The sequence below is a fragment of the Linepithema humile genome, chromosome 5 (assembly GCF_040581485.1).
Source record: "Linepithema humile isolate Giens D197 chromosome 5, Lhum_UNIL_v1.0, whole genome shotgun sequence".
Classification (NCBI taxonomy): domain Eukaryota; kingdom Metazoa; phylum Arthropoda; class Insecta; order Hymenoptera; family Formicidae; genus Linepithema; species Linepithema humile.
This window is the reverse complement of record NC_090132.1, coordinates 3,581,649-3,597,325: the sequence shown is the minus strand read 5'-3', so window position 1 is coordinate 3,597,325 and position 15,677 is coordinate 3,581,649. Positions and strand designations below refer to the sequence as shown.

Here is a 15,677-nt window from a genome sequence, read left to right as displayed (position 1 = left end):
GCTTATTAACAGAAGCGTAAACAATACTTTTAAGAGAATTATTGACTTCAAGCTCTGAAAAGTCATCATTCGCCCCTGCTTGTAAACCTTGCATTACCGCGCGGATGCCGACGAGCAAAGATCTTAATCGTCTTATGAGGTTCCGTGGTCATAAAACTGAATTACCGGCGCAGACGAAGCGAAGATTGTAAAATTATTGCCGTTTATTCGAAACCGTAAATGTTACTCTTTTTTTTTTTACGGGGTCATCATAGTTACTTTGGCATTTGTAACGAATGTATATATTAGATTTGTACGAGATAATTTCTGATGTGAGATGATAAACCGGTTACACGACTCGCGTAATTAGGAAGAGAAACTCATCCGCACGTTGAATTCTTCGCCAATGACGCTGCGATGCTTCGATACGCGGGAAAATCAAATTTTGACAAATAGGATAAATATGCCTATTTGATGAAAGTACACATTAGCAATTAAGGGCGAGCATTAATTCCACCAATCATAACGCGATATGTTTAATGGGCTATGAAGTCTAAGTGGTCGACTGTGTAATTTTATTTAATTAGTGACTACGTGATTTTAATATTCCGTTTGCATTCGAAAATTTAAATTCTGCTTGAGATATCGAAAGACGTGATAAAATCATAAATATGTGATAAAAGTAATGTTTTTATTTAGCAAAAATTAAATTATACTAGAATATCGTACACTTTGATGACACGACCATTCCGCAAATTGATCATAGCCATTAGTCCGCACTGCAGAACGACACGAAGACGATACAACGTGTATCGTTGCGGCTACAAATGCCGATCAACGGACGCGTGAAGTAAAGTGAAACCTTAGCTTCGCCCGTCATCGCTTTTACGGCTGCAGGACTCGGGTGGAATAAAAAGCGTTAAAAACTCGCGCGGAACGCTATAAAGTCATCAGGCCGTTAACGGCCCGCAGTGCCATGCGCTCGTTCCTCCGAAGGGATCGCATGACCCTGAGGAGACGACGGCGGTCCGCGCGAGGCCGCCCGGAAATCGCGATCGCCTCCCGCAAGACGGGTTTCTCCAAGAAGCGTCACCGTATTTGTGCGTTCATCAATATAATTATTTAATAACGGCGAATTAGTCTTTTTAAATGGAAATCAGCTCTAAAGCCTGACGAATCACTCGGTATTTTTTTCACGAGATGACGGCGGACGTCGCGCTAAATCATTCGCCGGCGACCGCATCCGCTTGCCCGAACCAAAGTTCCCCTCTTAACGATCTTTCGTCATACTCACGACATTTCGCTGAAAAACGAAGACCCGGCCACCTTCTCTTCCTCCTCATCATCACTTTTAGTCTCTCGCGTTAACGCGTTGCGCGCTCTCGCCGGGCGCCGATATTAATATTGTTCTATCGGAATTCCAGCGTGGCGGCAGTATGCGTCGCGCGCGGGATTTCTCAACGTCATAATTCAAGCACCGGGTGTAGCGAGCGATCGATATGGATGGCGGTCGCGGTATATTTTTGGGTAGATCTGGGTTCTCGTGTGAAACCGACGTCTTGCCCTCGCTCACTCGCTCGCTCGCTGATTAAAATCAATTATTGCGGTCGAAGCTTTCGTATAAATGTTCCCCGGACTTATAAACTATGACGTTTTATGGAAACCATATTGGCGAACAATTTGCATTACGCGAATCTTTAATACATGACCTTGCGTTGAGAATGTAATGCAGCGTGTAATACAGTAAATCACACGAATACATTTTTTTTCCAAGCGGTCAGAAGTAATTTGTTTAAGTAGAAAACAAAGCAAAAAAGTTTTTTTTACATTGCGGGCCAAAATTTGTTTGAAAAAATCAACTTATAGTGCGTCAATAATTAAAATAAAAATAATTTTACATATGTGAGATAAAATTTTGTGCAAAAATGCATTATTACGAGAAAAATATTTTTCAAGGCGTCAAGCAGATAATAATTTTATACGCATTGCTGTCACTTTTTATCGCGGGCTTCGATCCACCGGAAAGGTCTTGTCTTCGTATACCTCGACTGTCATAATTCAGCGCAATTACGGCGTTCATGAAGCGGACCTTGAACCGATTCACCGCGGCCAGCGTATAGGAACTCCGATACAGTCACGCCCGTCATTAATTTCTATCAAGGAAACGGTCCGCGAGTCTCGTACGATCTCTTTGATTTTATTGTAACGAGGATTTTATTATTTCCGTGGTGTATGTGATGTGCAGTGAAGAAGAAACGACCGCTTCCACAGCTAACTAAATTATGCATCTTTCTCGCGAGGCTCGCGAACACATAGCACGAAATGAAACATATATCAACATTCACTTTTTTTCTTGATAATTCAGCTGCTATGGACGAATATACTAATTGGCGGTTTGAATCATGATTAAACTCAGTTTTGGAATTCGTATTTAATTACAAATCTATCTGTTATTAAAAATCACCGATATTCTATTCACCGCTTTATATTCAATATCTGTCTTTTTATAAAAAATAATCTTTATGTTATATAAAGCATATTAATAGATCGTTATATTTAATAATTTATAGCTTTTTCACATCTTGTTTACACTGCTCGAAAAAATTGTGATAAAAGATCAGCAATAAGATATGCCCGAGATTGTGTATGATAAAAAGTGCAGTGGAGAATCAAAATACCCGTATAGCCAAAGAATCCCAAAACGCTTAATTCATCGGACATAAACTCTTAAATGTTACGGTACCAAACAACTTGGCCTTGAGAAGGGTTTAACATCTCCGTAGAGCATATTTTAAGGAATCTTCACTGGCAACGAAATGTGAGATGTTATCCACCCACATATCTTTGTGTTGCAAATTTTATTTGTATTCTGCATGTATATATGCATGGTCATTCATTAACCCGTCTATTATCAGATTCTCGCTGTTGCATTGCCATTGAGTTTACTAATTACTGAAAAATATGACGCGGAAAAGAGCATTCTAATCCTTTTCATATTTTTCAAGCATCTTTTTCTTTTTTTTATCTTTAGAACTGAAAAGTGCCACTTAATTTGTTAAATGTGTTAATTACGCTCTGCATTTTATATCACTTTTGGATTAAAATCCTGCCATAAAAGTATATCGTGAGACGATTTGAAATTGTCCGAATCGGTTATTCTCTGCCATCGCGATTTTTGTAAAAAGAGAAATACGACGGGCGAGCATGGCGAACAGAAGCCGCGATACATTCTCGGATTAACCAATCGCGATATCTCGGAAAGCCCGAAATCTGATATGACGAAGTAAGATCACACGTCTCTGACCCTTATCTTTATTCTGTCGCCTCTGGTCCGCCGCTTCGCACGCAAGCGAAATGCGTGAGCACGCGAGGGTATCTAGCGGGGTACCTGTTTCCACACGCAGGGGCACCGCAGGTATCCGCAGGTCCAGATACGCAGCTCGCACGACTACCTGGCTCGCACCTGGCGAGCCAGGTAGGCCGCGTCGTCCGCGGGCTCGTGCGAGGGCGTGTATATTCTGACATTGTAAAGCTCAGCGTTACACTTGCGTAGCCAATTGGATAGGCCGACTCCTTCTAGGACGGCCCAGACCTCTTGGGTTTTGTCCTCTTCTCTCTTTTTCCAGTCGCCGCGTCCTCGTCGTCCTCTTTCTCTCTGTCTCGCTTCCGCGGAACTCTGAATTCGATATCGTCGAACTGCCATCTCGAAAAATCCTCGTTCTGCTACCGCGAGCACTTTCTTCCGGCCTCGTCCGAGGCTCTCGAGATCTGCCGACAGGAGCACCGGACAGGATTACCAGAGATACGTACGGGAAGATCGTGGCTACACTACGTTCGGAAATTTGCTGCCGATTTCGATAACATCGACGAACGCGCTTGGGTTTCTACGACAAGCGCGCGCCGATTGCTTCGTGTCTTTCCTTGCACGATTCTTCGTGCGCCTTGCATAATGTCGCGGAACAGTTTGCTAAGATGTGCCTCTAAATTGCAGTAAATTAATCGCCACTTTAATCGCGAATTCGAAACATTTTTGTTTATTGAAGCGAAAAATTCTTCTGTTGATTCTATTGTAACATAAAATTTTTTTAATACAAAGTAAGTCTATCTTTTTAATTTATCTATGTAGTAGCTATTACATAGATAATAGGATATACGTTTACACATACGACAATTTACATTAGGATCTGTATTAGATTTTAAACGCGTCAAATGGTCAAGCAGATTGATGCGCATTTATCGCCGCGATTGCGAGCCGGCCGTTAATTAAAAGTGCCGCCACGTGTTTATCGCGTTTACGAGTTTCCCGGCTCGGCTTCTGCTAATTCAAGTTGCTTTCGAACTGATGCGGAGAGCGGAATGTTCGTTTCCATCTAATTATAAAGCAACCGTATTGCACTCGTATTTCACTTGCGCTTAAAGGATGGGGAATTCCGCACGGCGAGCGAAGCGCGCGGGCAAACGCACAGAACTAGATCCGGGCCTCAATACGTCTTGTTGACTCACTTAGCGCAACACGGCAAGTTCACTAACCGTATAGATCGTCACCTCGTGACGGGAACTATTTAAAGTGCGCCGTGCCTGCGTTGCGCTCCGCCGACGTGCACATTGATATAAGATGCAACAGCTGCGATCGGATCGTACGGCGTGCGAACGGGCCGATAGTCACACGCGTACCAGGCATACGCGAGGACCATTGTGCTGTCTTATTACAAGTTGGATTTAACGAAAGCGCCGCGTTCTCTCGCCACCACAAAATCATTATTTGCGACACGTCGCGCCGGCCAATAGCGGCATTCCAAAAATCGCGCAACATCCTTGTAACGCGCCATACGCATTTCCAGCAAAATTATCGCTACATTTTAAAGCGCAGTTATATTGTGAAAGAAGATTAAGTAAGAATGAGGCAGAAATATACTTATACGAAATACCAAGATGATAATCAAGCAAATTTTTTTTTTAATTTCACAGCTAAAGGCATTTAATTTTTACGAGTTCTCCATTTGATAGCTCTTTAGAATAGCAAATGTAATGGTGTTATATTCCATATTTTTCGCTTCTCATTTACATATGTTTGCTTGTGATATAAGATGTAAAAATATCTAATGAATATTATAATAAGAAGTATATTAGGAAATATGTAGGTTGAAGCTGTGTAATGTGAAAAATATTTTATACTAATGTATGCGTTATGTTTTTTAATATTTTAGATATTCTCTTCAACAGCACATGCTGCGACACATTGGCAAGAAGTACAGGTGTGGGCTTCCGGGATGCCCCACAGTCCTTCGCACTCCATCCGAGCTCCAGAGGCACCGAAAGTTGGTCCACGATAGCGTTGGTAAACAATATCAATGTCCTAATTGCTCGTACGCCACTAAAACGCAGCCGCAGCTGAGAAGGTAAATAAAATCAGATCAAAATTTATTATTCGCTGTAATTTAATGAATTAATCTAGACAGATTATTTTTAGAAATTTTTCAAAGTATATATTTCTTTAAGCGTGTACAAAGAAAGAGACAAAAAATTTGTTTTGCAATGCAAAGCAGAGAAACTGCAAAGTGTATAAATTTTAAATCGAAAGCTAATAATTTTATGATAAAAATTTTCAACGCACGTAACAATTTCATCGTTACGTGTCGGCAGAAGGCGGTGAGTCAAATATAATGTCAGAATCGTACAACGATTATAATATTTGAGTATCACACACCGGTGCTCGATATTTCGAGCTCGTTAGCGATTATCGAAATGGGGTAAGGCGAAGCGCTTCAATACGAGGATCTTTTTAACAATTCAGTTCGCGTGCGATCCACTGCTCCATCTCGCAGAGGGCTGCGGCACGACTTCTCGGACTGCCGATATTATTGACATTAATTTTAATCGAGGTCCCCGGCGGGAACAACGCATTCCTGCGCCATTAATCGCGCGGCTCACGGCTCGCGTATGTATGATCGATGGCTTCGAGGAAGCGGAGAATTAATTGCGAGGACGCAAGTACTCGCGTCGCGCGCCGCTACGCATACGTAATTGCGAGGATGCGGACAGCGAAAGAATCAATCTTCACGGATTATTGATAGAGACAATGGGGAGGATATAATTTGAAGAGTAATTTATCGAAAATCCGATTGCATCTCCGTGCGCGCGGCGCATGGCCTCGATACTCGGCAATTTTCGTATCGCTTTTTATCTCTTCTGGATTTATTCTCTAGTTATTTTAAGACACAGACGGGATCATCTGTATCTGAATTAATTCGCGACTCATTCAGACATGAGATATTCTATTCAACTCACTAGGCTATATCCAATATTGATAATAATCTTTGAAGAAGCAAAATGCAGAGAAAAACTGAAAAACGTATAAATATTTTTTGACTTTTTCACTTTTATTTAAACTTGCTAAATTAATTTTATACAAACGACAGTGCTTTGACAATTCGTGAACAAAATATGGGGATTTACACTTCTCTATCTTATCTTTCTATTTAAAATATAAAATATTAATGACTATTTTATACAAGAAAAAATTCCTATAGCTTAACTTAATTTGCCGATTAAGAATTAAACACAGTGCAGCAAATTCATAATATTATTTAGCAACATGTTTATAAAAGTTCCACTTTGATCAATTTTTAAATTTTTTTCCTGATCGATATTCGAGCTTGCAAAAATCGCGTGACGCATTAAACCTCCTTTCATGAATTTGCGCGAAAGCGAGATATTCGATTTAAATTAAGCCTTATTAAGGCCATTGTGGCGCGGGAAGCGCCTCTAATAAATTTCGCCTCGTTTGACGCCGCACTTTTTTTCCCGCTCCCGCGACAGCTCTCGAGAGAAGTGGAGAAGAAATACGAATGTCGCGGATGAGGGAGAGAGAGGCGGGCGCGAACGAGAGAGGAATGGCGCGGGAGAAAGATCGAGGACCGCGAAAGCGGAAGTTGCGTGTTGCAACCGGCTAAGTGCGGGCAACCCGTTATGATCGTCCGCGCATGGCCGATGGTCGCCGCGATATTTCATCGTGAATTGAGTACTTACTACGTGAGTCGAACTCAACGCAGCCGCAGAGTGTGTCGCGGACTCTCTTCCACCGACGCCTCTCTTTCGCGTGTGTCCACTCGTCGCTCCCCTCCCGCCTCCTTCTCTCTTCCTCTCTTTCTCGCCCGTCCTCCCGCGCCACGATCTCGTTGCGAGAGCCCCAGTGGAGAGTAAATCACGCGGGATTTTAATTAAACGTGTCACGCATCTCGAACCTGATATACACGTAGCCGCGGCCAACGGCGCCCTTCCCCCCTCGTAATATCGCGCACGCATATCGCATCGTTCATAATCACCGGGCCGCGACTGCGACGATGAACTTCGTACAGAGGAGGAGGAGGAAACGCCGATGAGGAGGACACATCTCTGATATAATCTCGCGTCTTCCATGTTGAAAAAGTATATACTTCTACATTGATGTTGCGTCCTGATTGTATAAAAATATTTTTCTCCAGACACATCGTACATGCATTAATTAATTAATTATTATAAATTGTTCATTTTTAATAAATTCAGTAAATTGTTGGATCTCGATTTCATTTATACCAGAACTAAATTGGAATAATTTTTGTCGAATAGGGATCTTAAATAATACTTTTCAAAGTTGAAATCGCTGGATGTGATTACCACTTAATTAGCCATGAGTTGATTTTAAAGCTGACTTGTAATATAAATCGTTTAACGCTGCAATGTTGATAACAATCTCACTACTGGATATGTTTTAGAAGATATTGCTTTTACCTTCGTGTTCTACCTCGTCTAACTGCCTTTTGATGACAAACTCGTATCTATCTTTTTCGGCGAGTATCGCGGCAACAACTTAGACCGGTATGATGCCCCAACAGATATATTTTCGAGATTAGATACTTGGTATCGACTTCACCTCGGCACGGAAAGTTTATCTGGCGTTAATAGCTGCGTTGACCGGTATTAGCGCTTGGGCGTTAATCAGACTTTCATAAAATGCTTCGATTGGCTCCAATAAATTTCGCGTCCGCTCAATTCCAATGGGAATTTTCATTTAATGGTAATAATCGTGCATATATATTGGATACGTAAATCCTTATCATTATGCTTTAATTGCCTGCGTCAGTGGTTCAACACCGAAAGAGTCTAATTAACGGAAAGAACGCTTCCATAACGATCGCTTTCATAAAATTGCGTAAATTTGCAAGAATCTTTTACGGCTGCTGATTATCATTGGTATCGTTCTAATTTAACGTGATTGCATTTGTTCCAGGCATAGGAAGAAGCACGAGGGTACCACAAACGAGGAGAAAGTCCACTGCTGCAATTATAAGGGTTGCAATTTTAAAACGAAAATTAGTTATCATCTGCAAAGGCACTTACGGCTGCATACAGGCTCTAAACCGTATAAGTGTCGACATTGTTCCTATGCGTGCAACGCTTTGGTAAGTTACTATGTCAAATATATAATTTACGAAAAGCATGAGGTAAAGAATTTTTTAAATTCTATTACACGTATGCCATATAATTCCCTTTTTATATGTATTATAATCAACTTTGGCCGGTTTTATATTGAAAAAATGAGAAATCTAGAAACCTATCTTAGATTTTATTTCGTAATTCGAGATCAGACTTTCTAACGATGCTTAGCGATGGCAAAGGTCGCGAGAACTTCGTATCATTCTCCGCGATTAAAACCAGTAGCATCATGCACGCTTTCCGGTATGCATGTGTGTTCGAAGGGTCTATCGCGTGCACACATCCACCGCGACGCTCGCGGGCGTCGTCATGACTCAAAGCTCGTTCTTTCTTAACATCGCGGTGGTAGCGCTCTCGGAGGTTTACTCGCGCCTGTAATCCCGACATAGTCCAATTTTTGTCCTGCCGGTGACTCCGTGGCGTAAATTAAGCAAAGTACACCTTAACGTTTGGACCGCGCCGCCGTCTCTGCCGCTGCCGAGGCGCGATAAGATAACGAGTTAATTGTGCTCACTGGATGCCCACACACGCACAGCCCAGTCATACCGTGCGGCCGGTATGCTAATGTCCTTTGAAGCTTGACTTGGGATGCGACTCGCATACGAGGTTCTCCCTGTCTCTTTGATAGCGACATAAACTCATTCCAGTGATTCTCAATCGTGTTCGCGGATACTTCGATCAAGTGTTTGTTGCTGTTGACGAAGTCGGATCAAGAAGAAGTAATCAATTATCGATGCGGCAAAAGTGCTGCAAAATAAAAATACAAAAATTAAAAAAATACAAAAAAAGCTTCGTTTTTATGTAAAGAAAATTAATTTAGTCTTTAAAAAAGACAGCCAATTATATATTTAAAATGCAAAATATTGCGTGTAAAGCGCAAACTAAATATTTTGGAATCATCGTGTAATGGCATGTATATCCGATTGATCTTTGTTCTCGGATCTGCAGGATCAGCGCTGTACAATCTCAAAGCGCCGATAAATCGGTGATGTTCGCGCGACCGAAGATGGGAAAAAAATAATGTGTTGGAGGAGGGATGCATCGTGACTACGAAAAAGTATCGGATCCCGACGATAGCTGTTTGCACGGTACTTTAATAAGGGAAGGAACGTGCGAGCAACGCGCGGGACGATTTAACGAGGGGGGGATTCTCTTCCACGTAGAGCAGACGGCTCGCCTTGCGTCGACGAGATTACGCGCGCCACTTTCCTTCCTTCCTTCTTCCCTCCGCGTTATGATTTATCTCGGATGGTTACACGCCTCTTTTTGCCGACCGGCACTTCCGTCCTTGCTTCGAAACCGTCTTCCCTCCTGCTTCCCTTCAGCTTGGGCTCGCTACCACCGGCACTTGGGAAACTTTCGTCGAGGGTGGTAACTCCTCAAGCTGACAGCGGTTAACGCTGAATCCGGAACTTGTGTCCTGTTTCCTGCATCAATCGTCGAAAAGTCAGCGAAAAGTCGCTTCTTATTTCGTTCCGATGGACTTTGAATCGCGGTAAATATTGTAGAAATTGAAGCAATGCTCGATGAATAATTTGTCTTATCTTCAACAATAAGAGTTACAAAATCATACATTGGTTATTTTTTAATTAATAGCGATAGCCAGAGGTTTAAATAATTTGTTACAATGTTACAAATATATGATTTCCGTTTCGTGTCGTATTATCTTTAATTTTTGTTTTGCCGACTCATGCGTCAGGCATGTTCTAATTGCTCGCAACACTTTCTCAATCTCTTTCCTTCAAACTCGTTTAATTATTTACAACATAAAACGATTAAAGCTTTTATTGCCTGCATCAGTCACGCATTCCCCGCTTATCTGTACAAAGTTTACTTTTTGCAACATGCTACATTCCGCGATCGACAAATTTCGCGGATCGGTTTAATAGGAATTACAGGCCGACATTATCCACGATTTTATTGGTCCATATAACATTACGCGAGACGGTCAATTAAATTTTACTTATTATAAGACATTCGGCGGGAGAAGAGAAAAACAGGCGGACGAATCGAACCTCACAAAAGCGGATCTTTGATAAAACGTTGATCTGGGTTAAGGTCTCCTCCCCGTCTCTCTCCATAATTTTACGACCCATTCGCGCGGTCGAGGGTGCAGCTGACTTGTCCGCCGCTCTCGGCGATTTTTGCGCATCCAGCGGGACGTTTATATTGTAATTGCAGTCGGCCGCGTTTCTACCTCTCCTTCTGCCGCGAAAGAAAATTAATATCGGCGGTTTCTTAAGAGAGACGCTAAAGAGATAAAATATCCGTTGCGGCTTCCTAGGGGCAATAGTCTGGAATGGGTTTATCAAAAACATCGTAAAACGATTTCTTTACATACATATAAAATTGTTGTTATGCGATTTATATATTTTTTAATAAACATAGAAAATTATTCGTTATTTATATCAATTATTTTTTGCATGGAAAATTATGTGCATTAAATAATAGCAGGAATATTAGCTTTACGTATTTATATATATATTTAATTTATATATATATATATACTGATTTTGTTCAGATGCGTAACTCAAAATATTAATTTGTCAAACAGATATAATAGATATATCAAAATAGGAGATACATTTTCCAACAGTTTTTGTTGCGTTGTGCTGCAGCTGCTAACTTTCAAAAATAATTAGATTCATCAAGTCATCATTTCGGTCGTAAAAGCGAACCGCACAGCTTTACACCTCGGATAACTTATAGCAGCGTGTAGTTCATCAGTACAGGAGAAGTTATACTCGTGGAAACTCAATTGGTCTAATGAAACGTCCATGCTAGATTCGCATGATAGCGATCCGATCTCCGTGACAATCGTCAAAGCGCGCGACCGCCCATGGCGGTGTGAACGAGACTTAATCTGCGCTGCCCCGCGGGAAGATTTACTTGTAGGAAATTAAATTTGATGTTGCTGTTGCCATCAACGGCTCGTATAAGCCCGCCTGGTAAGAAGATGTTTACGACCATGACCGGCTACTTAGGGCCTGAGAGGGTGAAGCGTCTTTAAATGCGCCAACGGCGTAGCCAATGAACGCGAACGTCCGGTTCTGCGGCGAACCGATTCCACCACCGAGTATCCGCTGTCGTACAAGCGCAAACGAAAGGCCGATCTGATTCGAGGCGTCCGAGTGCGGTGAAAGATTCCTTTGTATAAGCGTTTAACTCGAATGAGATTTTAATAACGACATCCGAACAGCAGGCTCATTTGAAGAACTCGATGAGAATTGGAGAATTGCGTAAAACGATCGAGTACACGCTCGTAAAATGTGCCTGATTCGACTAATAACAGTCGTTAGATTATAAGAATATCGGTTGTTGATTGGTTAATTGCGCTGCCGTTAAAAACATTAGGATATTTGGCAATCGTCAGCGACCGCTACATCACGCAATTTTAATAATTGTTTCTACTTAATCATTAATTATCTGCTTCAGCGTTTATTTGAGTTGTTTCTATTTCAATTTAACTTGATATAATTTTTGTTTGCAGGAAAATCTTCGGAAACACGTAGTATCCACGAGTTTACATCCAGGTAAGACAATTTATGAATGTGATTTTTGCACGGAGGAAATGGGAAACGTATTCTGCACGAACTTCTCCAAAGAACTTCGTGCTCATCTGGTGGAAGCTCACACCAAGGACTTTCCAACACCAAACGAGGCGAATGATTACGTCCTCAAAATTTTTTCCGGTAATTTTAATGCTAACGATTCTACACTCAACTAACCAAAAACAGTGCCAAAAAAGAAATTAGTATTTATTAAGTATTTATTTAAGTTATTTAATTAAGGCTCCCCTATTTATAATTGCTAATTGAATAAGCGAGAATATTACGTATATGTAAAGGTTTTTTTTATTTAAAAATGATTATTATACACAAAGAAGAACATTCTAATATACTTTCATGTGAAAATTCTTCAAGTTTGATTATTGCTAGGAGCTAACATAATATTTAAGATTTTGCTATTAACAACTCTTTCGAGATATTTTCGGATGAGTAAATATGCTCCTTTTTAAATAACGATTGATACATTGCGACATCGTGTATGTTCGCGATTTCTCGGAAGATGAGCACCGTCCTTCGCGACCGCGTGAGTCGGTGGGATTGTACCGAGCTAGGAAGTAGTTAGAGTGATATACGGTCACGTGGCACGGTATGTAACTTGGACACGTATAGGATCCAATCTTTATGCTCAGTGCACCGTACGACATGAGACATTACGAGACATTACACTGTCCACCTGGTAGAAGCAGCACGCGCTGCTTTCATATGGAACGCGCTTATAATGATTAGCGTAAGAATCGCACCATCTACGAACGCGTCTTACCGATTCTGATCCTGCGCACCGCGTGGATCTGGACGAGCGTAGAAACGAGTGGTCGGCTCGATTATCAGTATTATGAAGATACAAAATTGGCCCATATATGTGCAAGGACCAAGCTCTTCATACTCTATATACAATCTTCATCCTGCGCCTTATGACACCATTGCCATCCGGCCACCTTGACGCGCTTTTGTCGAAACAGGTTTGCGCGAGCTCGTCCCGGGATTCTATTTTCGTCGTGATTGGCCGTCACCTCGCGCTATCGGCGACTCTTCGTTCTTCGTGTGCGACAGCTTCTCGGGAGATTCGAGCGTGACCGCGAACCCGGGCGGAGATTCGAGCGACGCGACGGGACCACCTCGTAGATCGTCCCGCGAGACGCGTTTTCCGTCTTCGGGGCTGCTGATTGTGAGAAATGCATCGTGCTGTCGCGCGAGATAGGTGTCGTAAAGTACGCGTCCCTCTCGAACGCTCCCGGACGGGCGAGCGGGCGAGGAGGCCGACCACGGGCGTCGTGAGCGTGAAGGATAATTTATTGACTAATTAATGAGGATGTCCTTCATTACGGGTCGGCCGGCAGCCGTGGTCGTTTGCTCTCGCTCGGAACCGGCATTATTTGGCGCCCGAATATTTACGACCGCGTCCTCCTTCTGGACCGAGGCTCCTCCGCCCCGATACCGTCCGGGAGCGAGCGAGAGGCACGAAGAAGCCGCGCGGATACCCATAACGATGTGTCCCGATCTTACGGTGATTCGGGGACCTGGAATTTCCTCCGCAACCAGGGAGACCCGTCGGGGACAGGGGGGGAAGGACCTTACCCCTCGGTGCCGACACGACCATGGGACTCGCGGGCGTTACTCGTTGGACAAAGGGTCGCGATTAAATCCTAAGGAGGCTCCGCTCGCGCTGGTTCCTTCTCTGCCGAAAGATACCGAAAGGAGGCTGTTAAGGTTGTCCGGTTTAATAAAAGCTGGAAACGAAGTGACACTCGACCATGTCCTTACCGACCAAAGGCTTTGCCCTTTATATGTGAGAAATTTTCTGATACATCCGCTATCAATATAAAAATATAAAGATGAATAATCGAGTAAATAATAAAATATTCATTAGTCGTACAGTTTGTCAAAATTTAATTTTTCAAACAAAAATGATGATTTTAGTCATAATAGTGATATATTTTTTTAAGTGAGAATACGCAAGTTTTTGTATAAATTATTAAGAACCGTTAATATACTATAAAATATATTTATTAATTAAAAAAGAGAAATACAATATATTTAAATCTCTTTAATTTTGCAAAAAAATTTCGGCAGACTTTCTGATATTTTCAGAATTTCGCAAAAATATTAAAGAATTCCAGAAAAAGTACCCAAAGAGTATCATCATCGCAGCTAACGTGCAAAAAGATTCGCTCTTTTTTTGAACGTCTTTACGCGACTACGTGGGGATCAGAGAAACCGATATGTAGACAGAAGAAGTAACGCGGAATTAGCGCGAGCTGCGAAGCGCTAAGAAGTCGCGACAGGACGGTTAGGTATACTGCTTAATGAAGATATAACGTGCCGGCTCCCCGTGGGGTTGGTAGGACGTCGCCGGCACCGGGACGCCCCTCGTTTTCATTTCCCGACGTGTCCTCGTCGCGTTTCTGCAGCCCCTTCGCAGCTTCAGGTTACGCCAGGACACGCTCATCCTCTTTACGATCCTCGCCAACGTCGTGACTCGCGAAATTTTGCGGACTTTATTCCCTCAATTACACTTGGAAAGTTATATCGATGGCGCAGGAGCCGCGCATTCACAATAGTGCTCATCCGAGCACTCGTGCGATAGTTAACTCCATCCTTGTCTCTTTTGATCGCAAAAATAAAGCCTTTTTCTTTTTTGTCGTTGAATTTTCCGAGAGGATAAAATTTCAGTCCGCGTTACATTTTATTTAAATCATAATTATATACGCCATTTATTTTTTTTAGAAAATTGTGTCTAGAAAATAATTAAAAATAATTATAAAAGTAAATTAAATTGTACAGAAATGGAGTACAATAACAATTTGCTCAAAATGTTGAATGTTTATATATATATATATATATGTGTGTCACGATATACGCGACATAAAATTAGATCCAAATTCTACTTAGATCATATTAGTTTCAATTTGAAAATTATGTTAATAATATCTACAACTCATGCAAGATAACATTTATTCACATGAGTAATTCTCTTTATTTAACTACATTAGTGTCCAAACTTTGCTCCAAATTCTGATAGTTGAATTCAACGATTTATGTTAAAGCTCAGGCGTTATTCATAATTAACGTTGTCACTTGTACGATAATTGAGGTACTTTGTCATAATTACTTGCCGCTATAAGGAATCTTGTATACTGTGGACTTTTTCTGAAGATGTTTGATAATAATGGCGACGAGACGAGAAAATAATAATAAACAGCAAAAACATTGACAAATTGAGAGATAATAAAATATATATTTTTACTTACACCGTAGACAAAAGCTTGATGCAAAAAGTAGAAAAATTATCTAATTTAATCTACATGAGCAAGTTAAATAATCCGTTTCTATCGTCTTGTCGCAGTCAAACATTTGTTTGAGATACACGCGCGTAAAAGTCGCTTTTATCTTGGACACAGCGAGCGCGTTATTTCAATAACGAGGGTACTTCCTACATGAACACCTGTGTCACATGCCTCGACGTGTCCCTTATATCTTATCTAGAAAAACCGCCATAAATTATGGACGAGTTCGATTCCGTAGGTAGCGCATTTAATCACCGAGTGATTGATCGCGCCGCGGTTTATCCAGATGAATCCGCGCAATACTTTTTACCGCGGCGGCGGAATTCTCGCACATGGCGCGACTTCCTCCGTGCGCCCTTTTCATTTTCTC

At 41.7% G+C, this 15,677-nt stretch overlaps 1 protein-coding gene across 3 annotated transcripts in view; it reads left to right on the top strand.

Annotated features, from left to right (window-relative positions):
• The window catches only part of LOC105675481 (zinc finger protein 600), a 67,295-nt gene extending 54,924 nt beyond the window's left edge, over positions 1-12,371 (top strand). For all 3 annotated transcript variants that reach the window (XM_012372675.2, XM_012372674.2, XM_067356084.1), the window contains 3 exons: positions 5,187-5,378; positions 8,249-8,420; positions 11,945-12,371. In XM_012372675.2, coding sequence (XP_012228098.2) covers positions 5,187-5,378; positions 8,249-8,420; positions 11,945-12,181 — 601 coding nt within the window. In that variant the 3' untranslated portion in view covers positions 12,182-12,371. The remainder of the gene's footprint in view (positions 1-5,186; positions 5,379-8,248; positions 8,421-11,944) is intronic.
• Positions 12,372-15,677: the final 3,306 nt, after the last annotated feature.